General features: G+C 54.8%; 10 protein-coding genes across 10 annotated transcripts; 5 read left to right on the plus strand and 5 right to left on the minus strand.

The window, feature by feature from the left end:
* Positions 1 to 105: 105 nt before the first annotated feature.
* Positions 106 to 1,414, plus strand: P170DRAFT_450651 (uncharacterized protein; the record flags this gene model as incomplete). The annotated part of the gene is made up of 2 exons (XM_024851140.1): positions 106 to 495; positions 563 to 1,414. 2 exons carry the CDS (start codon positions 106 to 108, stop codon positions 1,412 to 1,414), a joined length of 1,242 nt encoding a protein of 413 aa, XP_024699891.1.
* Positions 1,415 to 2,045: 631 nt separating this feature from the next.
* P170DRAFT_468236 (pseudouridine synthase PUS7) lies at positions 2,046 to 4,371 on the plus strand. Its single transcript, XM_024852546.1, has 2 exons — positions 2,046 to 2,295; positions 2,345 to 4,371. The coding sequence occupies exons 1-2, from the start codon at positions 2,081 to 2,083 to the stop codon at positions 4,305 to 4,307; spliced, it is 2,178 nt and encodes a 725-aa protein (XP_024699892.1). The 5' UTR covers positions 2,046 to 2,080; the 3' UTR covers positions 4,308 to 4,371.
* Positions 4,372 to 4,616: 245 nt separating this feature from the next.
* On the minus strand, positions 4,617 to 6,466 carry P170DRAFT_468237 (uncharacterized protein). The gene is made up of 2 exons (XM_024852547.1): positions 6,328 to 6,466; positions 4,617 to 6,268 (listed from the first exon to the last, which is right to left on the minus strand). The coding sequence occupies exon 2, from the start codon at positions 6,100 to 6,102 to the stop codon at positions 4,768 to 4,770; it is 1,335 nt and encodes a 444-aa protein (XP_024699893.1). The 5' UTR covers positions 6,103 to 6,268; positions 6,328 to 6,466; the 3' UTR covers positions 4,617 to 4,767.
* An 823-nt stretch (positions 6,467 to 7,289) lies between these two features.
* Positions 7,290 to 7,692, minus strand: P170DRAFT_368051 (uncharacterized protein; the record flags this gene model as incomplete). Its single annotated transcript, XM_024844838.1, has 3 exons — positions 7,290 to 7,352; positions 7,405 to 7,485; positions 7,549 to 7,692. 3 exons carry the CDS (start codon positions 7,690 to 7,692, stop codon positions 7,290 to 7,292), a joined length of 288 nt encoding a protein of 95 aa, XP_024699894.1.
* A 397-nt stretch (positions 7,693 to 8,089) lies between these two features.
* P170DRAFT_430467 (uncharacterized protein) lies at positions 8,090 to 8,749 on the minus strand (the record flags this gene model as incomplete). The annotated part of the gene is made up of 3 exons (XM_024847957.1): positions 8,090 to 8,108; positions 8,252 to 8,262; positions 8,333 to 8,749. The coding sequence occupies 3 exons, from the start codon at positions 8,747 to 8,749 to the stop codon at positions 8,090 to 8,092; spliced, it is 447 nt and encodes a 148-aa protein (XP_024699895.1).
* A 1,303-nt stretch (positions 8,750 to 10,052) lies between these two features.
* Positions 10,053 to 11,835, plus strand: P170DRAFT_459100 (uncharacterized protein). The gene is made up of 2 exons (XM_024851841.1): positions 10,053 to 10,468; positions 10,530 to 11,835. The coding sequence occupies exons 1-2, from the start codon at positions 10,367 to 10,369 to the stop codon at positions 11,637 to 11,639; spliced, it is 1,212 nt and encodes a 403-aa protein (XP_024699896.1). The 5' UTR covers positions 10,053 to 10,366; the 3' UTR covers positions 11,640 to 11,835.
* Positions 11,836 to 11,872: 37 nt separating this feature from the next.
* On the minus strand, positions 11,873 to 13,301 carry P170DRAFT_417327 (uncharacterized protein; the record flags this gene model as incomplete). Its single annotated transcript, XM_024847170.1, has 4 exons — positions 11,873 to 12,021; positions 12,097 to 12,416; positions 12,477 to 12,588; positions 12,665 to 13,301. The coding sequence occupies 4 exons, from the start codon at positions 13,299 to 13,301 to the stop codon at positions 11,873 to 11,875; spliced, it is 1,218 nt and encodes a 405-aa protein (XP_024699897.1).
* A 639-nt stretch (positions 13,302 to 13,940) lies between these two features.
* P170DRAFT_367737 (uncharacterized protein) lies at positions 13,941 to 14,970 on the minus strand (the record flags this gene model as incomplete). Its single annotated transcript, XM_024844821.1, has 2 exons — positions 13,941 to 14,493; positions 14,546 to 14,970. 2 exons carry the CDS (start codon positions 14,968 to 14,970, stop codon positions 13,941 to 13,943), a joined length of 978 nt encoding a protein of 325 aa, XP_024699898.1.
* Positions 14,971 to 16,428: 1,458 nt separating this feature from the next.
* Positions 16,429 to 18,117, plus strand: P170DRAFT_430471 (putative fatty acid elongase; the record flags this gene model as incomplete). The annotated part of the gene is made up of 2 exons (XM_024847958.1): positions 16,429 to 17,220; positions 17,278 to 18,117. The coding sequence occupies 2 exons, from the start codon at positions 16,429 to 16,431 to the stop codon at positions 18,115 to 18,117; spliced, it is 1,632 nt and encodes a 543-aa protein (XP_024699899.1).
* Positions 18,118 to 19,777: 1,660 nt separating this feature from the next.
* On the plus strand, positions 19,778 to 23,083 carry P170DRAFT_367836 (glycoside hydrolase family 35 protein; the record flags this gene model as incomplete). The annotated part of the gene is made up of 6 exons (XM_024844825.1): positions 19,778 to 20,578; positions 20,629 to 21,625; positions 21,674 to 21,967; positions 22,018 to 22,089; positions 22,143 to 22,230; positions 22,282 to 23,083. 6 exons carry the CDS (start codon positions 19,778 to 19,780, stop codon positions 23,081 to 23,083), a joined length of 3,054 nt encoding a protein of 1,017 aa, XP_024699900.1.
* Between the last annotated feature and the right edge of the window lie 77 nt (positions 23,084 to 23,160).

Below are 23,160 nucleotides of genomic sequence, written 5' to 3' on the forward strand. Positions count from 1 at the left end.
AACGTATCGGCTTCCCGCTTTTTTCGTCCTCTTTTTTAGTCGACTCTTGTCCTTTGCTTGTTTTTCTGTGTTTTTGAATCTTATATTCTTGCGTTCCGCCTGGCCATGTTACCCAAAGGCCGGAGGCTTGTGGGCCGTACAGTCGCCCGTCGACGCTTTCTATTCGTTGCTCTCGCCGTCCTGTCGTTTGTGCTTTGGCACAATCTTCCCCTTCTCCACAAGAATGGCAATCGAGCAGATCGTCGAACGCCCAAGTATGATGTCGACGACGTGCCGCATTTCGTCCATCGTGCGTCCTTTCGGGTCGATCCGGATTTAGAGTACGAAGAGCGCGTGTCGCAAGCCTTGCGCAATATCGAACGAGCGGTTATACATGAGAACGGAGGGGAGTATGTGGCGCGCGACAGGATCTGGCAGGTGATGCTGGGGAAGAATCGAGAGCGGAGTGAGGACTCGTTGGCGTTCGAAGATGAGAACGAGGGATGGGAATATTCGGTCTGCCATCTCTTCTACCTTCAAAGAACTCGAGGGTATAAGATCCCAACTGACCTGTATCATTTAGCTCGTCACCACCGACACGGCCAACGCCTTTATCGACAGCGTCTTCCTAACAGTCCCCGACCTCAAGGACATCTACATGGCCTACCCTCTCGACATCCTCCGCGCAGACCTCCTCCGATACCTCCTGCTCTGGTACCACGGCGGATACTACGCAGACACCGACGTCTTCCCCAAACGATCTATCAAAGACTGTCCCTCACTAGAACCGCTCTTCACCCCTCCCCCTCACCACAAACCCAACATCTCCCTCGTCATCGGCATCGAACTCGACGAGCCCAAAGCCTCCTCGCAACTCATGCGCCACTGGCGCTGGACCCGACGCTACGGCTTCATTCAGTACACGCTCTACGCGCCTCGACGCTTCAGCCCGCTCCTCCGCGAGACCATCGTCCGGGCCCTCTCCCACACGCGACAACACATCCAGCAGTACCTGCTCCCGTGGGGCCCACGGTACAACGAGCACGCCATCCTGGAGATCAGCGGCCCAGGCATGTTCACCGACACCGTGCTGGACACGCTATCGCAGACGCTGCCGCCCACCAACAAGCTCGTCGAGCAGTCCGTCGGCGCAGACCTCGGCGTTGGCGACCTCATGACGCACAGATCGGGCCTCACGCAGCGCCGCGTGACCTGGGCGCCTTTCTTCGGCATCAAAGAGCCGCTCTGCGTCGATGCTTCTGAGGCTACGGACGCGATGGGCGGGCTCTGCGTGCTGCCGGTCAATGCGTGGGGGAACGGGCAGAGACATAGCGGGTCCGAGAACTTTGGGAGTCAGCATGCGTGCGTGAATCATCGGTTCAAGGGCAGTTGGAAGCCGTGGAAGAAGTCGTGGAAGGAGTATTTCTTTGGATAGGTATATACTTTGTTGTGGGTGATGGTTTGGTTTGTTTGAAGCGAGTACATAGGCGCAAATTTATGAATCATGATTGGTTATTTCATTTGAGTTACTTGGCTTTGGAATGAGTTCAATGACTGAATCATATAGAAAGGCATCGTCTTTGGGTCTTAGAGATGATCGATGAGGTGAGGAGAAGACCTGGCCAAGATGCCATGACCCTTGGCATGCATTAGTACTAGAGGCTCGAGGTGAACGGTTCTCATGTTCAACCAGAGAGAAGAAAGAATAAAACATACTCAAGGGTTTTCTCTGGCTATTCCATATTTTGTTAGATTATGCAATGGGTGTAGGCAATGAATTGCTGTCCATCAATGGAGGTTACATCATGCGATCGGTAATAAAGCAACCATTATCAGGCTATATGCAGGGTACTCGTTATATTATGGCAGCCTAGTCATGGGTTTCTATGAATTAAGCCACTGCATTAGACCAAAAAGTACAGAAAAGATAAAAGAAAGGAAAAAGACAGTCATCTTGTAGACAAGTATACTTCCCAATCCGGAATTAGGGCTAGGGCTACACTAGCCCCTTTCGGCGACTCAATCTCCTCCGCCTCTCGCTGCGTTCGCTGCTCTCGCCCCGACCATTTCGCAACTTATCGTCCCCATCCTGATATTCACAATGGAAGGCGCCGAGCCCGTTGAATCGCCGCGCAAGCGATTGAAGACCGACAATGCATCTTCCTCCGAGGAAGCCGTGCTCCCAGGCGCTGCTGCGGAGTCCGCGCCGGCCAAGATCTCCGAAAGCGACGCCCAGGCCATGAAGGAGTTGGAGGTCGGCATCACGCACTTCGTGAGAGCCGATAATGAAGGGTTCTCGGGTGTTCTGAAGAAGAGGTATTGTTGCCAGACGGGCGGGTTGGGTTCAGTGGCTAATTCGCATTAGGTATACCGATTTCCTGGTCAACGAAATCGTGCCGTCCGGCGAAGTCCTGCATCTGCGAAATGTGATCCTGTCGACCCCGAACGAGAACGAAGATGGTGCTGCCAAGCCGACGACAGAAGGAGTCGGGGAGAATAAGGAGGAGGAGAAGCCGGAGCCCGCGGCTGAGGAGGCGCCCAAGGAAAAGAAGCAGTTTGAGCTTTCGGAGGAGGACAAGACGCTGATGGAGGAGTTGTTCGGCGAACCGTCGACGAAGAAGATCGTGGGGCTGCACAACCGCGCTCAGAACAACGACCGGGCCCGACCTAGTGAACTCGGCAAGATCCCTACCGTGGTTGTCGATGACCGCGATCTGCGCGTCAAGATGCATCAGGCGATCCGTCGCATCTTCAAGTCGCAGCTTGAATCGTCGACCGACGCCGACGGCATGATGACCATCTCGGCGGCGCCGAACAGGAACAAGCGCAGCGCAAAGGCTGGCCCTGCGGGTGCTGGGCGCGACCGTGGCCGCGTCAACTGGGATGAGCTCGGAGGACCGTATCTGCATTTCACCATCTATAAGGAGAACAAGGACACCATGGAGGTTATCTCCTTTATCTCTCGCCAACTCAGGATGAACCCCAAGAGCTTCCAGTTTGCGGGCACCAAGGACCGCCGCGGAGTGACGGTGCAGAGGGCCTGTGCTCACCGCGTGCAAGCCGAACGCCTTACCAAGCTGAATGCCTGTCTTCGCAATGCGGTCATCGGCGACTTCGAGTACCGGCAGCAAGGGCTCGAGCTGGGCGATCTCAACGGAAACGAGTTCGTCGTCACGCTCCGTGAGTGCGATATTCCCGGTCTGGACCTCGAGAACCGCGAGACGGCCGTCGCGAAGGCCTCGGATCTGGTGGGCTCTGCGTTGTGGAATCTCCGCGAGCGAGGCTACTTCAACTACTACGGTCTGCAGCGCTTCGGAACGTTTGCGACTCGCACTGACACCGTGGGCGTGAAAATGCTTCAGAGCGATTTCAAGGGCGCCGTCGATGCCATCCTAGACTACAGCTCCGAGTCCTTGGAGGCCGCCGAAGCCGGCGAAAACGCCACCAGCCTGATCAGCTCCGACGACAAGGCTCGCGCGAAGGCCATCCACATGTTCCGCACGAGTGACAAGTGCACCGAAGCCCTGGACATCCTGCCCCGGAAATTCTCCGCCGAATCCAACCTGATCCGACACCTCAGTCGCTCGCGCAACGACTGCCGCGGTGCCCTGCAGACCATCCCGCGGAATCTGCGACTGATGTACGTGCACGCCTACCAGTCGCTGGTGTGGAACTTCGCCGCCGGCGAGCGCTGGCGTCTCTACGGCGACAAAGTCGTCGAGGGCGACCTCGTGCTCGTCCACGAACACCGCGACAAAGAAGGCGACGACAACACCGCCTCCAACGTCGACGCCGACGGCGAGGTGATCATCGCCCCCGGCGCTGCCGACAGCTCCTTCGTCGACTACACGCGCGCCCGCGCCCTGACGGCCGACGAGGCCGCCAGCGGCAAGTACACCGTCTTCGACGTCGTCCTGCCCCTCCCCGGCTTCGACGTGCTGTACCCCGCCAACGCCATGACGGAGTGGTACAAGACGTTCATGGCCAGCGAGCAAGGCGGCGGGCTCGACCCGTTCGATATGCGCCGGCAGTGGAAGGACATCAGTCTTAGCGGAAGCTACCGCAAGCTCCTCAGCCGCATGGGTCCGGACTTCTCTTGCCAGGTGCACCAGTACTCGCAGGACGACGAGCAGTTCATCCAGACGGATCTGCAGAAGCTGCAGCAAGGTCAGGAGGGGGCTGTAGACGCTGCGTCCTCGTCTGGGGATAAGATTGCTGTTGTTCTGAAGTTCCAGCTGGGTTCGAGCCAGTACGCGACGATGGCGTTGCGAGAGTTGATGAAGGGCAAGGTCAAGGCGTATAAGCCTGATTTTTCAGGCCGGGCTTGAGTTAGGGATAATGTATATATTAAAAGTATGATGGTTATATACTTGCATGGAGACCGATGTTTCCGTATTATTGCTCTGGCATTGAGTTGGTTTTTGCCTCGTATCCATTAGCGTTCTCATATACAGAATAGTGCAGTATAACAATCGCCTAGTGATAGACTTTGGCTCAACCTTTATACTATAGTGTATGCAGACATCTTGGGCTCATTTCCATTTCCATAACCACATCATTTCAATCATGATAGACCACGATAAACCCCTCTCCCCTCTACTACTAATACCTAAAATCAAATCCACAGAATAGAACCTCATTCCTAAACATTACCATAATCCTAGTCCTAAGAACCAAATAAAATAACCAGCTAAACCAGAAAACCCAGGAATACCAGCAGTGAGCACCAGCACTGTCCAACAAACTCCAACTCCAAATCAATCCAAAAATCAATCCAAACCAAAGACCTCAGTCCCTCCTCAAAGCCCGCTGACCAGGACGATAACGCTGATCCTCATCCTCATCGTCACTCACCGACGAAACAGACGACCCGTCATACTCATCCCCATCGACATTCCGATAATAATGCCCCTGTCCACGCACCACCCGTCGTCGCCCACTACTCATCCTCGAGATCTCAGACACCGCATCGTCCAGCGGATGATCGAATGGCGAGCGGGACCTTTCGATGTCCAGACTCTGCCCATGCCCATGTCCATCCCCACGGCCACTGTCGCAGTCACGGTCACGGTCACGGTCATACTCCTGCGTCGTCCGCGCCAGCCCAATCCCACTCCCTTCTCCATCTCCCTCTCCCCGAGCTCCAGCTCCAGCTCCCGCCTGAGAAACCGGCGAAGTGGGATGCGAATGCAACGGATCCGGAAAGACCTTCAACCCGGTCACCGACCCCGTCTGCAGAACCGAAAGCTCCGGCCTCTCAGGATGCGGCTGTCTCGTGACACTACTTCTGGACGTGTCGCGACTACTTCTCGCCCCCGCTGCTGTTCCTGCAGTGGCTGCTGCGGCTGCGGCTCCGCCTGTGATCATCGTCTGCGATGTTCCCGGTCCGTAGGCTCCGCTTGTCGGGCCGAGGTAGTCCCATGGGTTGTCGTTTTCGCCTTGCGAGAAGGAGTGCGAGTGGGCGTGGGAGGGGACGATGCGCGAGGAGGATGGGTTTCGGATGTCCATGTAGGGGCCGGAGCGGGTGGTTTTGGAGCGGCGGCGGCGACGGCGGAGAAAGAGGAGGAGGAGGGCGAGGAGGAGGGCGGTACCGATGAGGGAGATGGGGAGGGCGATGGCGAGTTTGGTTTTGGTGGGGAGGGAGGATGAGGAGGATGGGGATGAGGTTGTGGTGGGGAGGGATGTTGATGTTGATGTTGATGTTGATGATGATGAGGAGGAGGTTAGGGTTGATGTGGAGGTTTGGGAGGTGGTGGTGTCTGTTGATGTTGAGGTTTGAGATGTAGATGTGGTGCTGGGAGAGGATGTTTCTGTTTCTGTGTCTGTAGCTGTAGCACTGGCTGTATCTGTCGCTGTATCTGCAGATGCAGTCCACGTCTCACTCTCGCTCTGACTGGTGATCTGCGACATCCAAGACTCCGTAGCAGTCGCAGTATCCGCATCGCTCCATTGCCATGTATTCGTCGGCTGGGGCTCGGTATATCCGTAATTCGTCACCGGATGCGGCTGACCCATTTGATCCCAGGAGGTATGCACTTCCCCCGGTTCTCCTCCGTTCGGATTCGCGTAGAGCTCCCAGTTGTTGGCGTAGTCGCGGTCATTGTTCAAGATGGTGTCGTCCATGGCTGCGGGACGAGAAACCTGTGGTGAGATGGATGTTTTGTGGGGTGGAGATAAGACGGAGCGTAATATTTGATCTGCGAGGTGATGTTTACTGGTCGCAGTGGTAGATCCTGGGTATTATTGAATCTGAGCTGCGTCGAGTTTCGAAATGGCGATGTGTATTTGCCTGGTCTGCGTCTTAGTATCATGTTGTAGTCCAGAATGGAAGAAGCAAGAAAGTACTACCTTCACATAAAACTACCAACCAAGTCTCTAAAATCCAATAAATCTAATAATCACATTCATTCAGAGATGCAAGCTCATCATGGCATGACTCTGGATAGTCACTATCCCCAGGTAGTTAAAGAAGTCAAAGCAAAGCAAAACCGCGCAAGCCAGGAGCAGGGGAGTCAGAAGTAAGAAGTCAGAAACGCCCCAGCAGTCACTAGAAATAGAGGAAGCCTCCGCCAAAGAGGGAATAAAAATAATAAAGAGGAGCTGCATGGCGCAGCATCCATGATCCATCGCCGCAACCAACAATGAGGGTCTCCCGCTGCCAATCAGCCCGCGCGCTTGCAATGCGCCGGGACACGCAGCGTCGCCCCATGTTACATGACGGAGGCCTCAGTTGGGGGACTTTTATCTTTTCGGTTTGGCCTTTGTTTCGTGTGCTTCTTTGCATGGAATCGACTGTGAGCTAGGGTCTGTCTTAGTGCCACTTGGCGGAGGACTTGGTGGTGTATTTCCACGGCCGAACTATACTGACAGATTGCTGGATCTTACATATTGGAGTTCATTTTTTATTTTCATTTTTATTTTTCGTTAATTTATTTTTCAACTACCGAGTCAAACTAATCATAAATAAGAATTCCGATTATGTTGGAGATCAACGTGGTCGGTGGGGGCGCTCAGCCACGACTGTTTGCATCTCACCGATTCTCCAATTCTATGGGGATACATTCTTCTAGAGATGGATCTCTGACTTGAAATTTCGTCTTTTTTACTTATTTAGTTCAATTGTAGGCTTGAGCCCACAAGGCATGCTGTGTTATTCACGACAAGACTCAAAAACTGTTCAATATTACCTCGCTTCAAGCATAGATATGTTGAATATCCTACTGAGATCCATACAAACCCAGCTACATCCATACCTCCCAAATCCTTCCAGATTACCATCCTCAACCCATCATCAAGGCATTGGACCACTCCTAGATGCACTGACAATCCTGGTTATAGCTGTCGAAATGGCATTTATTGCCATCTTTGGCACACTGAAAGAAATCAGCCAGACTGACACAGACCAGAGAAGAGAAAGTATAGTACCTTCTTGAACTTGCACTTGCAGAAAGCAGTTCTTCCATTCTGCGACTTGTATCGGCAGTTGTTATTCTTCTTGGAGCATGTCTGCAGATAAGCGGAATATTAGCTTGTTCTTCTACTGTAGAGGTAGAGAAGCCCGATACTAACTCCAGGATATTTGATCAGAATTCCCGCTTCATCCCTAGCATCTAGATCGTTCGACGCTAGAGCTTCGGATTCGATTGGGCTGCCCAACACCCCCATGGCAGTGAAGAGGATCAGACTGAGGGAAGCGATAGAAAGGAACTTCATGGCAGCAGTGGAACTTGGTCTTGCTGAGATGGTAAATCTGTCTCGTTCGAATGGCTGAGCTGCTCTGTCTTGCTGATTTTGAATTCCTGGACGATGAGTTGTCTTATATAGACGATTCTCATGCTAGCAATACTGTCCCAGAGACTATTCCATCACATTTGCTCGCCAAGGGTTCTCAGGTATCTCGTGCTGCTCATTGCTACCATTCCGAGGTCTCCGATGCAACCATATGAAGTTGCCGGATAGCCTAAGAGAATATCTTGTCTGCTGAACGGTGGGTGTGATCAACTAGTTTGTGACGTGGACAACAGATCCGATGCTTACATGTAACGAACCCATGAGCTATTGAATGCCCAGATCTATATTCCGCCTCGAATGGAGAGAAGACATAATATTATCAGATAGAGAATCCTCCCCTAAGTAGCAATAAGTCTAGGAATCAATAAATCATCAATACTCGCCTGACTTCTCCATCACACATAACCACGAAACAACACCAAATCTCACACCCTATAGCCCGGTTCCAAATCCCGTCCCCCAGACCCAGTCAATCACACACCTCTTGCCCTCCTGCCGTCGCCCGAGTTACACACAATATAATCCTCCCGGTTCGATCCCGCTCAACCGGACACATACATACCCGACCAGGATCGAAATCAGTAACCATGGAACCGCACCTCACGGCCACACTGGACGTCTCACAAGGACGGAACGGTGAGGCTGAGAGCCTGGTATTCCAGGGAACTAGCCTATCTAACTGTAAGGAGCAGTTGTGGTAGTACCAGGGAGTTGCTGACGCCCAAGTACTACCGGAACCCCGGGAGCGAATAGGCATGCAGCTACCCCACGGGGAGGTGGCCTTGGCGCCCGGGCTCTGGCGGGTGAGAGTACGCAGTAAGGTGATGGTATAGCCTACCGTAGCCTGTAGGAGCGGGGGGTGTGGACTATTGTGCGACTTTGGAGGATCTACGTAGCCGAATTTGGTGAGTCGGCAGTGCTTGGGGTCCTTGAGGATCTGGTTAGGGTTGGGGTGGATATGGTGCTTTCTAGCAGTCATGGGGCTTGGTCTAGTTCTTTCAGGCTCTTTATCCTTGGATTGGAGGTTGAATATTGATGGCTTCGTGGAGTGTGTCTTGTAGAATCAAGTTGGTTGTGGATGGGTATATATCCAGAGGTTCTATGCTCGTAAGGGAGGATATGCAATCTTTGTACCTGGGATTTAATAAAACAAAGCGCTAAATGAAGATGGTTAGCACTTCGGGTTAACTAAGAATTTTTGCGCATAACTTTGTAATTCTACATAAGAAAGAAAAGAATAAGGATGGAAGCATGGGATCGAAGCATGAGATCAAACTCAAGCAGGTAAACACACGCACTTAATCCTCCGTCGACGCTCCCGTCTCGGGCCCGAACAAAACGCCGCCCCAAGTTGTCCGGAAAAGGAAAACGGCGAGTCGGTGTGTCTGAATGGAGGCCCTAGCTGACAGGGGATTGTTTTAGTGCGTGGAATAATGTTGGAAAGCAACAAAGAGAAAAGAGAAAAGTCACGCAGACTAAGCCTCTTATGGTTATAACAGCTATAACAGCTACTTGAGCTGCATTTTCACGTTTCGAAAAGCCTTCGTCTCGCCTCGATAGAGGTTGAATTCGAGGATGACATTGGAATAAGTGGGTAACACATTCGTGTTCATGAACAGCAGGAGATTAGAAAGCTGACAGGGTCATGATTGCACCACGTGCGAAGGATTCAATCCTTGGTGCATCGTGATATTTTTAGACTCGAGACGTAGGATGATGTCCGGAGTAGTAAGGAACACCTCGAGGAGCGATCAGCATTGTTGAGGAATTAGGAATTCGAACCGGGCATTGCTTCTCGGATTAACCATAGGTCGCATGCAGGCGGTACATGAAGCACTGCCCGGTGACCCGATTAATGTACGTAGTGGGTTCCCTATAAACCCTGTCAATAAAACACCCATTAGTATATGACCTACGCCGTACTGTGTATATGTTGATTGTGGGATTCAGTCTTTTCATCCATTTCAGGTATCTGGCTGTTTGAACGAACTGACTCGACAGATCTAGAGAGCATTAGTAGACATGCAGCTTGTTTCCTATTATCAGAACGTGGTAAGATATGCAGATGATCTCGTATTCGCACAGCACAACCAGAACAGATACGCATGCTCGTACTGCAAACCCAATCATCCAGGAAGATATTTTAGCCCACCGGAGCTTCCAGCAGTCCGACTCTGGATTTGGAAAAGTCGACGGCCCCTTTGATCCGCACTAGCACTAGTATGGTGTAGGATGGCCCCATCCCTGGCAGTTGGGGGCCAAATTCCAAACAGCTGGCTGCTAGGTGTCTGTATGCAGCCAGGTGCTGACATTCCTAGTGAGTTATGTCAAGTAGTGTGGAATCCTCCCTCAGGATGAGCAGAGATGAAAGATGAACAGGGAACAACAGAAAGAGAAGTTATCGCCACGTGATGCCAGCGGAGATTGGAGATAAGTGCACAGCGCTAACCCCATCTGGCTAGCGCACTCCGGCATAACAACGGCGGGGCGCTGAGGATTACGAACGTCTCGTCATCCCCGGCTGCTTGATCGGCGTCATATCCTGACTTTATTGACTTGATTGGGGATCATCCAGGCTAGAGGCCTCAACGCAATCATGAGTGGAATGGGAAAGGTTTTCAAGGAGGGGTGGCACCCGAAGAGCCGCGAAGGGGGAAAGGAGAGCTGGCGCGGCGACTTCAAGGGCATCAATCAAGTGGTCTGTCCATCCCTCGACAGCCTGTTGGCGAATCATTGGCTGACATTATTCCATACTATAGGCAGGATGGATGGGGAAGGGCAAGGACAAAGACAGCGAACGCGAGGAGCATGTTTCCCGCCCTCTTTCGACACTCAAGGATCCCTCCGCTTTTGGACCGCCACCGAAACATGTCAAATACCATGGCGCTGCGGCGCTTCCCAATGAAACGACGCCGGATCGAAGAGGCCTAGGAGCCCCGCTATCCCAGGAACAGATCGATTATCAAAAGGAGCAGGAACAAGCAGAGATCCAGGCTCAGGAACAAGAGGCACAGAAACCCGCACCGCCTCCGCTTCCCTACCGAGCGAATCGAACAGGTGTCGACCCGAGTGTTCTCCCGCCACCACCGGTCCGACGGATGGGCTCGCCGGCTGAGCCTTCAGTCCCGACGAATACAAGACCCAAGCCAAGCGTTCCGCCTCGAATCCCTCCCCGGACCAATTCCACTCCGGTGTCACACCCGCCTTCTCCGCCTCCCGCCTACTCGCCGAGCGCAGCAGAAACGCCATCCGACCCGTATATCAACCAAGCCGCTACGTCGCGCCTCGCTCAATCGGGGTTCTCGGTACCGGCGCTCGGAATTGGAAATGGAGGAAACCAGTGGCAATCCCCGGGGGCTTCTCCAGCCCCTACCGGCTCAGTCGGCCAAGCTCCCCTCAACGAGCTGCAGTCACGGTTCTCACAGATGAGAACCAACTCACAAAGAGAGGCGCCCTCTCCGCCGCCAGCGCGGGGAACGTACGCCAGTGAGCAATCACAATCGCCTGCTCCGGCGTCGGACACACGCAGTGCCCAGTCGACCGTCAACGACTTTCGCGAGAAGCACAGCGACAAGATCGATGCCGGAAAGCAGAAGCTGTCCGGTCTCAACGAGAAATACGGCATCAGCCAGCGCGTGAATGGCTTCTTTGACGATAAGAAATCTTCCCAGGGAAATTCAGGCCCACCCCCGCCTCTTCCCCGACATCCCAAGGCGGTGCAGCCGCCTCCTTCAGCCAGCTCCGAGTCCTTGGGCCAACGGAAGGCTCCGCCGCCGCCGCCTCCTAAGAAATCGGGAATGCGGTCGACCCCTGTCCCGGCGTCAGCGCCTACACCTCCACCGATCCCATTGGGCACGAAACCTCGCTGAGACATGTTGTTTTTTGATTAGCCGAGTAGCGTAGGATCGGAAGTTGCTTGCAGCAAATGTATCATAGCTGGTGGTGTTGTTCGGTATATTGATTTGTTTTCCGTTGCCATTGCAGCATTTAAGCATTGCAGACAGAGTCATTACAGAAAGAATACGGACTAGATTGATTATCTAAATATACACATGGACCAATCTCAGGACCAACCTCTATCTACAGTACTTATACCCCCTTCTCACACATCATTCTCCGCATGAGTCAGCGTCTCCCACCCGATGAACAACTTATCCGTCCCAGCAGGACGTCGCTCCAGGGTATACTTCTCCGTATTGGTCATGGTATGATTCCCCCTGAACGAAAGACCATTGAACGCCACCTCAGTCACTGCACAAGTTAGTCAGTCGGCGTCTCAATAATCATAAACAACACTCGATAACAGAGAAAGGAATGGGAACAAACCATCATCCAACTCCCTCTTCAACTCCCCGCCGCAAATCTCGTCCGGCAACGACCCCTGCAGCTGATACTTCGTGTGGAACCCCAGCGCATACCGCAGCCTCTCGCCCGTGTCTTCCTCGTACAGATCGCGGCCCTGGATCCGCGCCGTCTCCGCGACGTGCGCGATCGACGCGATGCCGTACCCCGTGTGCGCGAAGTCGCGACACGTTTCCTGCGAGATGCCGTTCTCTGGGAAGGTGGATTGGCCTTGCCAGAAGGAGGTTATCGCGGATGATGAGGAGAGGTTGTCTTCGGGGCTGGTTTTGGGGAGGTCGCCGTCTCTGCTTTTTTTAGTTCCTAGTCCATGTATGGGTTAGGGTGGGTGGAAGGAGGGGACTGACTTGGTGAGGTAGATATACGCCGGCACTCGCTTCAGAAACGTCTCCATGGCCTTGTCGTAGCTTTCTCTATCGTTGATGAACACCGAGATTCCCAGCGCTGCTTCCATCATGACTATCCACCACATCACCACATTAGCTCATCCATTCCCAGTCCACAAAGTAAGTAAGTTAAGAAGGGGGAAACCAACCCAACTCCCAATTCCCATTCTTCCCCGGCGCCCCATCAATAATCTCCGGCAGATACACATCCCTCAACATGTCCTCGAAGCGGTGCACATCACTCTCCTCCCACCCGGCATCCGTATACCGGATGATCTCGGCCACGCGCGCCCACGTCGCAGCAGACCACGCCGCCTGCAGCGGGGCATTGGAGTTCGTATGCGCCTTGAGCGTGCCCGCCCACGCATTCATGAAGTCGATCGCGCGCGCCGCGAACTTCTCGCTCCCCGTCACCACCCACGCCAGGGCGTTTAGGTACGCCGTGAGTGCGTCCTCGCGCTCCTCGTGGCAGCCGACGTCCGGGGTGGAGGTGGGGCCGCATTCGACGGTGGAGAAGGGGGAGGGGGTCGTTCGGGATGCGAACTCGTGCGACATCATGGAGGAGTAGGCGGGGGCTTGGGGGGAGGCGTTGGAGGAGACCTGCGAGGCGATGTGCGAGAGTTGGGCTGAGGAAAGGAAGACGCCCGGGTGGGTGAAGCCATCGGATGAGCTGCTGCTGGAGGGGGTGGTTTTGCTGGGGGAGGAGGTGGATTTGGGTGCGGCGAGGGCGGTGGTTGCGCTGAGGGTTAGGCTTAGGCCGAGGGTGAGGAGGTTGGGGAGGTGCATTTTCTCGATCTTCTCGGTCAATTTGCGTCGAAGCACAGTGTATAGAATCTATGTATGTAGGTGTGTAGAGTGATGGAAATGGTTTGATTGAAAACGGACATGGCCCTTTTATAGTACATCCTCCATACACTCTCCTCTACTCCGTACAAGCATCAAACTCCCCTCCACTAACAGACCTTGTATACCTCCAAGCGAGCGGATCACCGGGCCTGACGGAGTCCATTCTTCAAGCGACCCCTGAAACATCGAACGACACCAATCAAATCAGCGAACGGCATCGAATACGAGACGGAACACTGATTGTGGATCCTTCTATCAGGATCATCAGACAGCGTTGCTTAGCATGCGTGAATGGGGCCGTTTCTGTCGGAGTCCATCGCCGGAAATACACCCAGGAACTATTTCCGTCCGCTAAGCTGACAGGTCGGGGTTCTGTAAGGGTCCGAGATCCTGCGTCTTGCCGGTTTAGGAATTTGGTGCTGGGTTTGCATGCTGAGACAGGATGAGGGAGGTTTGTGGTAGATTAAGGATAGGGCTGGGGCCGAAGTCTATAATTGTCGGGCATGAAGAAACTGAGCTTCCGAGTGGCAAATCCCATGAATAGACAATAATGTACAGAACCTGAAATTAACCTGACCACTAACGCACTTGCAGAATCAGGCCGTTCTTCAGCGCATCGATCTCCTTCTTACTGAAGCAGTCCTTGCCGTTGAAGCTGTGCTCCTTGCGCTCGGCAACGCTCCACGTCGTGATGTCCATGTTATCGCCTCCAATGGCCTTCTTGTGGCCGCTGTTCTTCACGGCGTGGTCCTTCTCGTACTTCTTCAGTCCACCCGCCCAGTTCCAGGGGTCATCTCCCTTCGCCGGCACGTTGATCTCGTCCTGCTCGTCCTGCAGCTCCTCCACCAGCTCGTCGGTGCCGGCCGGGCCACGCAGCGCGATGCCATGTTTCTTGGCATACGCGAGGATGTTGCCGTGGGCCTGGCTGAATTTGAACTTCGGGTCGGTGTCATTGGAGCCGTCGTTCAGCTCGCAGTTGATGTACTTCATGTAGATGGCCATCACGACGCCGAGGTTCTTGATTTCCGAGTCGGGCTTCAGGAGATCGCGCGCCTCGAGCGTGGCCAGCATGGTGAGGAACATGCGCGCCATGAGCGTCTGGATATCAAACACTCGCTCACCGTCGTCGATCCTGGACCGATTGCATTAGAAAATCAAATTTGTATGACGGGTTATAAACATACTGGGTCATGGGATCCGCGTCGCCGCCCAGCAGAAACAGCACCGCCGCCTCGCACATCGCCCACTGCTCCCGCCAGTTGTCGCGCGCCTCGTCGAAATCCAGCACCAGGTTCTCGACGACCTGCACGATGCCGTACCCGTGGTGGTCATTGTACGTGTACATGTCAAACATGTCAGGACAGCGCAGATCCGCACACAGCCGCAGGTCGAAGGACTTGGTGCGGCCGGCGAGGGTGAAAGCCCAGGCATGCTCGGGGTGCTCTTCTGCGGGTTTCCGACACAGACACGTCTTGCCGTCATCGCAGCGGGCTTTGGATGCAGGACCTTCGTCTTTGTCGTCGTTGTCGGCCTCGTTCTCCGAGTCCTCTTCGTCAGTGGTTTCGTAGTCGGACTCATCCTCGTAATTGCGCTCGGGCTCTTTGGCCATCTACTCGGCGTAACTAGCGTAGATGTTGGCGGTGCCGGAGACGCCAGACCAGCGGGTGCTCTTGGGAGCAGAGCCGGTGGTTTTCTGGCGTTTGGAGGCGGCGGCGGAGCTTGCGGCGGCACGTTTAGGAGGCATTTTGTTTGGAAATTGAATTGAGTAGGTATACTGTGGTAGAGGCAGAAAGAAAGAGAGATCGAGAGAGGCGTTGTTTACAGTCACAACATGACGTATGCGATACGCGCCGACGCGTCGCAGCTCATTAGTTGAGCCATTTGATGCGACAGGGATCAGGCCCGAGGTCAAATGGACTGGTCATATTCGGTAGAACGAATCGCAGGACGTACGGAGGAGAGTGGTTAGTTGATCATACAAGTAATGCACTAATTAATACTAAGTAGAATTCGTCCATGAGCCGAGGTCTGCCTGACTCGACGACTCCAGAGACATTTGAATTCCCCGCATTGCGATGACGAAACCTGGTTGAATCCGTGATAGGGCATCCTGCGCTACACTGGAGGCGGAATGATGGCCGACAGATTAGGTTCGTTGGGGGATGCAGAGAGCGACGAGTGACAGGCCGACGGAGAGCCGACGCAAGGGGCCGTTGGGAAGCTCCTCCGACCGGAGAGTCTTCGTTACTAGGGAAGTGGCAAAAAGATTGCCAGCCTGAGGCAGAGACACGTGAGCGGAAGAGGGATCCACCGGCCAACAATCAAATAAAGTCAAATAACGTCGGGATCAGCCTCTGCGTTGCCTCAAGGAGAAGGTTTGCTGGAGACTGGAGTTGGGTTCGTCATGATTCCGATCCTTAGTCTCTCGACCTTCTACTCGACACTCTACCGAGTCATTATTTAGTCAATCGTCAATTCCATACTTCGATGCTTCCAGAACCCTCGTATTCTTCCATTGCCCCATGACTGGCAGCCTCAGGAACCCATCCGGAGTACGTCGGATGAGGATCTCCATTCAGACCCCATAGTATATCCTCTGTACGCAGATATCCAGCAATGCTCAATCACCCGGAATCCTCCTATCTCGACCCCTTGATTCCTCCAAGGGATTCACAGGTCCTTGGCCAGTCCCAATTGTTGGGCCTCGGCTGTTCTCCTGCCAAAATCCCAACAAAACCAGACGGCGGCTCCACTTCTGCGATCCGTCCGTTTTTTGGTTTGTCGAACTACCAGTCGATCATTTTTCTTCTCTTGCGAATCGCCTCAATTGTTGGTCGGTCCCGAGTTAAAGACCCTCTCTTCCCTTCTTTTTTTTTTTTTTTCTTTCTCTCTTTTTATTTGATTTATTTGATTTTCTCTTCTCGTTGATATTTCATTCCCTCGTCGTCTGCGCGTCGGAACTACAGCTTTCTACTTGCGATTGCGCCTTTCGCAATTCTACCACCAGAGTGCTTGCGATTGACTGATTTCTCCTCCCCAAAGGGCCACCAGAATATCACCATCCGTCATGTACGACATCAACGTCGACACCGCATCAGGCCCGGCGGTGGTGCGCATCGGACTGCCGCCCGCCTCCTTGTTGAAATTCCCCCCGGACGAGCTCCCAACGACCCTCCCGGCGCCTCAACTGGCCGAACCCACCTGGGCTCAACCGTTTAACATTCCTCCCGCCTTGTACAACCAGCTGCTGGACGTGCGCGTCCCCATCACCATCGCCAGCGTCTACGCCGTCTCCGTCGTCCTGGTCAATCGCATCAACAAGAGCCGCGGCTACAAGCCCTGGGCCCTCAGCCACACCCGACTCTTCAAACTCTTCGTCATCCTGCACAATGTCTTCCTGGCTGTCTACTCCGCCTGGACCTTCGCCGGCATGTTCCACGCCTTCCGCGACGCCTGGCCCGACCGGAACGACCCCAACGGCCTGGTCGGTGTGACCGATGCCTTGTGTAAGATCAACGGCCCCCGAGGATACGGCAACGCCGCCACCTACGATCCCTCCATCAACCAATGGACCCTGCGCAATCCCGAGTTCAGTCTGGCCGAAGGAGGCGTGCCTGACCCGACCGACGTCGGTCGCACGTGGAACGGCGGTCTGGCCTACCTGGGCTGGATCTTCTACCTGTCCAAGTTCTACGAGGTGCTGGATACCGCCATCATTCTCGCCAAGGGCAAGAAGAGCTCGACTCTGCAGACCTACCACCATGCCGGTGCCATGATGTGCATGTGGGCCGGCATCCGCTACATCGCGCCTCCCATCTGGATCTTCACCCTGGTCAACTCGGCCATTCATGCGATGATGGTATGTTTCCTGCCTTGCCACCGAAATGATCGAGAGACTAACGTGCGATTCTCATAGTACACCTACTACACTCTCACGGCCCTGCGCATTCGCGTCCCCCAGCTCATCAAGCGCTCCTTGACCTCCATGCAGATTCTGCAGTTCCTCCTGGGAACCACCATGGCCGCCTCCTACCTCTTCGTGCACTACACTCTCCCTGCTAACCAGTCCGCGAACGCCGCCTCCGACGTCCAGTCTACCGTCGCTGCTACTGCGGCCGCCGGAGCCGGAGCCGGTCTGGTCCCCTGGTTGAAGCAGGTTGCCCTGCGCGCCGCCGGTGCCGAGGGTATCGCCGAGAACGTCGGTGCGCCTGAGGCGCCCCGCGCTGCCCAGAACCCCTCCGTCGGGCCCATGACGACTTGCATGGACACCAGCGGCCAGGGTTTCGCCATCTGGCTGAACGTCTCCTACCTACTCCCCCTCACCTATCTCTTTGTCCGCTTCTTTGTCCGCTCGTACCTGTACCGCAAGGATCCCAACCCCTGCAACCCGGCGCACATGAACGCCGCCGAGAAGGCGGGTTTGGACGCTCTGAGGGGTGTCAGCCGCGAAATCCAGAAGTCGGTGGAGATGACCGGGGAAACCAGCGAAACCACCGAGGACGAAGCCACCAAGGCTCAAGTGCCGCCACCCTCCGCGAAGAAGCCCCAGGAACCCGTTGTCGCCCATGACTCTCCCATCCGCACCCGCGCTTCCGCGAAACAGAAGGCGCGTGCCGCCGCCAGCGAGCCTCAGGGGTTCTCCCCGGTCTCTGCGAAGAAGGGCGCCAGAAAGGTTACTCAGGATGAGCTGGAGAGCTCTGCCGCCGTCGACCCGAAGGGCAGCAACCCTTTCGAGGTGTTGGATAGCAACGCATAGAGATGAAACTCAACTCCCTGGTTTCTCACTTTACACCCTTTCTCAACGATCAACGAATGCAGCCACCACGATACACTGGTAGACGCACGTCAAGCTGATCCACGGTATATACACCGGCTCGCTGCACTTCATTCGAACCCCGGTCGTCGATCAGACTCGCTAGCCCCTGGGACTGGTTGGGAGCATTCCCTGCTCACCATCCACTAGCTCACGGGTGATATCATGCGACCGCACATCCCACGCCACCGGGAATTGGTCTTCTGCGAAACAGGTTCATTATTCCACTTTTGGACCTTTTCACTGTTTTATCCTTTTTGGAAAGGATTTTGTTATGTAAATATGTTCGCATCGCTCTACCTGGGCCGAGCTCATGGATGGTCAGAAAAAAGCATTGTTTATTTAGTGTTATTAGCTTGGAATGATGATAATATTTAATGAGTATGAAGTCAACCTATTGCCCACACTTACGGCGTAATCCGTAGTCCGTCGACATGGATTATGCTCTGGTCATGTGAGCCATCCTTTTTTCTCCCGTTCTGTCCCTCTCTGCGTTGGAAGTTCGTTTATCTTCCCCATCTAGTTACATCTCCCACCAGTCCGGACTAACATTGTTACTGACATCCTTGAAATTAAATGGACCCAATCACTACTCCGGAGTAATCACTCAATTCGGCTCAGCAAGAAAATGTTGAAATCCCCTCGGACGGGAAAATTTCCTCCGCGCGAGCCGATGAATGGCGGGAAATCCTGCAGTCGGCCTGTCTTCGGAGCTCTTCTGCCACGCACTTTCGGTTTAGTATTCGGAGTGAATACGCCTCCGTACCCCTGCGTCCGTCTACACAAATGCCATCGGCCAAAGTCCCTAGGAGATTGCATACGCAGTAACACCTCCATGTTAGACGGAGCCATGACAGGATATCCTCGTTCTCTCTTTCTGTGCTTACCCACAATCACCTGATTCTCCAGTACTTCAGCGGCAGTCCTTCATTACCTCAGTACCAGAATCATCGAAGTCATCAGAATCAGGATTCGTTTCCACCTGGCAACATCCCTGGAAACCCTCTGCCTTCGCGAGCACATCAATCCCACGGTATGTAATCATTATCTTGGCTTGAACGCTTTCTGGTCCATTCCCCAACCATCCGCACACGCACCGGCCCGCTCGCACCACAATCCGGGGCTCCACGATGCAATATCCTTTCCCCACTTCAACGCTGCGCCGATGGAGCCGATTCATCAGACCATGCCATTCAAAGATCCGAAATCCGGCCCAAGACTCCAAGCAGCGGGGTTCGCTGTTTGTCTCCAGCCTAAGGGTCTTGTAGCGGACCGCACTATACCGAGCATTCCCATTTCCCGGCGGAGGTTCTTGTCCGGCTGTTCTTATAGCCCGATTGAGACTTCGGCAAGCGGGTCAAATGTCACCATCATTTCTTTGGGGCCTGTCGGTTGGAATGCCTGGATGTCAATTGGTTGTACGCTATATTGCCAATATATCACCATGTCATCATCGGCTCGCAAGGTCTGAATTGAGGCTTTTTCACTAGTCTGTCCGGCATGCTATAAATTGACCCGGCATCCTGGAGGCTGGGCTTTGAAACGGCACCCTTCTGAAATTTTCTGCAGGAGTCGTTCCTAGGGATAGAGAAGAGCGCAAGTCATGGCGCCTATTAAGCACCTCGCCGCGCTGCTTCTTTCCAGCGCCGGACTGCTGGCTGCTGCCCAGAATCAGTCCAGCTCTGACTGGCCTCTGCACGACAACGGTCTCAGCACCGTCGTGCAATATGACCACTACAGTTTCCAGGTTCACGGACAGCGCATCTTCGTCTTCTCGGGCGAGTTCCACTACTGGCGCATTCCCGTCCCTGAGCTATGGCGGGACATCCTCGAGAAGATCAAAGCCTCCGGGTTCACTGCGTTTGCCTTCTACTCTAGCTGGGCGTACCATGCGCCCAACAACCACACGGTGGACTTCCACACCGGCGCGCATGACATCACGCCGATCTATGAGCTCGCCAAGGAACTGGGTATGTACATTATCGTGCGACCCGGGCCGTACGTCAATGCGGAAGCCACTGCCGGTGGTTTCCCCCTGTGGGCGACGACCGGTGAGTATGGATCGCTGCGCAACGATGACCCCAGATATACCGCGGCGTGGAAGCCGTATTTTGAGGAGATGTCGGAGATCACCAGCAAGTACCAGGTCACCGACGGCCAGAATACTTTGGTCTACCAGATCGAGAACGAGTACGGTCAGCAGTGGATTGGGGATCCTAGCGATAGGAACCCTAATAAGACTGCGGTCGCCTATATGAAACTGCTCCAGGACAGTGCGCGGGAGAACGGCATCGTGGTGCCGCTGACGGCGAACGACCCGAACCTGAACACTCGCTCTTGGGGAAAGGACTGGTCCAATTCTGAAGGAAACGTTGATGTCCCTGGAGTGGACTCGTACCCCTCGGTGAGTTCATTCTGATTCATACCTGAGTGACATGTTGCTGACTGCTCAAGTGCTGGACTTGTGATGTCTCTCAATGCACCGCCACCAACGGAGAGTACGTGCCTTACAAGGTCATCCCGTATTACGACTACTTCCAGGAGGTGCAGCCATCGATGCCAGCTTTCATGCCTGAATTCCAGGGTGGCTCTTACAACCCCTGGGGCGGCCCCGAAGGCGGATGTCCGGAGGACACCGGAGCCGACTTTGCCAATCTGTTCTATCGGTGGAACATCGCCCAGCGAGTGACCGCCATGAGTCTGTACATGCTGTACGGCGGAACAAACTGGGGTGGACTGGCCACCCCCGACACAGCCACCAGCTACGACTACTCCTCCCCGATTTCCGAAGACCGTTCGATCGGTGATAAGTACCACGAGACCAAGCTGCTCTCTCTGTTTACTCGCAGCGCTAAGGATCTGACTATGACCGACCTCATCGGCAACGGCACCAAGTACACCGACAATGCCGCCGTCAACGCCTTCGAACTCCGAAACCCCGAGACCAACGGTGCTTTCTATCTTACCTTCCACAAGGACACCACCGTGGGCTCGGACGAAGCGTTCAAGCTCCACGTGAACACCTCGGCCGGCGCTCTGACAATTCCCAGCGAGCAGGGCAAGATCCGACTGAACGGCCATCAGTCCAAGATCATCGTGACCGATTTCACCTTCGGCTCCAAGACCCTCCTGTACTCCACCGCAGAGGTGCTGACCTATGCGATCATTGACGACAGCCCGACCCTTGTGCTCTGGGTCCCGACGGGAGAGTCTGGCGAGTTCGCCGTCAAGGGCACCAAGTCTGGCAAGGTCGAGAGCTGCAACGGCTGCTCTAGCGTCAAGTTCAACGGCAAGAAGGACCATGTTGTTGTCGGATTCACCCAGGGCAAGGGAATGAGCATCCTTCAGCTGGATGACGATGTCCGTGTCATTGTTCTCGACAGGACCGCCGCTTATAACTTCTGGGCTCCTACGTTGACTGCTGATCCGTTCGCCCCAGAGGATGAACTTGGTACGTTTTTCATCCGAATACCATAACCAAATGCTAACATAGTCAAAGTCCTGGTCCAGGGCCCTTACCTCGTCCGTTCGGCCAGCGTCTCGGGATCCACCCTGGCTGTCCGTGGCGACTCGACCGACAAGACCAGTTTGGAGGTGTTCGCTCCCAAGGGAGTCGACTCGATCACCTGGAACGGCAAGCAGGTCAAGTCTTCCAAGACCTCGTACGGCAGCCTCAAGGCCACGCTCGCCGCGCCCCCGTCTATCAAGCTTCCCTCCTTCGGCTCCTGGCGGTCGAATGACAGCTTGCCGGAGCGACTGGCATCGTACGATGATTCAGGAGCGGCGTGGGTTGGTAAGTACATTATTTGAGTGAAGACATAAAACCTCCGCTCACAAGGACAGATGCCGACCATGAAACTACGTTGAACCCGCATCCCCCCGTTACTTCCCCGGTCCTGTACGCCAACGAATACGGTATGCTATCCTTCCACTCATCAAACTCAGCTTCATCCACTCACAGTTTCCAGGCTTCCACAACGGTGTCCGCCTCTGGCGCGGCTACTTCAACGGAACCGCATCCGGTGTCTTCCTCAACGTCCAAGGTGGCAAGGCATTGTAAGCACCCTACCTCAACCACACCTTAACATACCCATCTAACTCAAACAGCGGCTGGTCTGCCTATCTGAACGGCCACTTCCTCGGCTCCTACCTCGGCAACGCCACCATCCCCCAGGCCAACAAAACCCTGACCTTCCCCAACAACACGCTCAACACCCGCCCCGACTCCCGCAACACCCTCCTCGTCATCCACGACGACACCGGCCACGACCTGACCACCGGCGTCCTCAACCCGCGCGGCATCATCGAGGCCCGCCTCCTCGGCTCCTCCGCCAACTTCACCCACTGGCGCGTCGCCGGCGGCGCCGGCGGCGAATCCAACCTCGACCCGGTCCGCGGCGTCTACAACGAAGACGGCCTCCACGCCGAGCGCGTGGGCTGGCACCTCCCGGGCTTCGACGACAGCGCGTGGCCCGTCTCGAAGAACGCCTCCTCCTCTTCCCTCTCCGCATCCACCCTGTCCTTCTCCGGCGCCACCGTCCGCTTCTTCCGCACCACTGTCCCCCTCAACATCCCCGACGGCCTGGACGTCTCCATCTCTTTCGTCCTGGGCACCAAGGCCGGCTCCTCCAAGGCCTACCGCGCCCAGCTCTTCGTCAACGGCTACCAGTACGGCCGCTACCACCCGCACATCGGAAACCAGGTCGTGTACCCCGTCCCCGCGGGTATTCTGGACTACCGCGGCGAGAACACCATCGGCGTGGCGATCTGGGCGCAGAGCGAGGACGGCGCCGCCATGACCGTTGACTGGAAGGTTAACTATGTGGCGGATAGTTCGTTGGATGTGGCTAATATCGATGATAAGCGGTTGCGGCCGGGGTATGATGCTGAGAGAGAGAAGTTTGCTTGAGATGGGTTTCTAGTTAGTTTGGTGTAAGGATGTGGATGAAAAGTTTTGTAGTTTGGTTAGCGATGATATAACTGATG

The sequence above is a fragment of the Aspergillus steynii genome (assembly GCF_002849105.1).
Source record: "Aspergillus steynii IBT 23096 chromosome Unknown P170scaffold_9, whole genome shotgun sequence".
Classification (NCBI taxonomy): domain Eukaryota; kingdom Fungi; phylum Ascomycota; class Eurotiomycetes; order Eurotiales; family Aspergillaceae; genus Aspergillus; species Aspergillus steynii.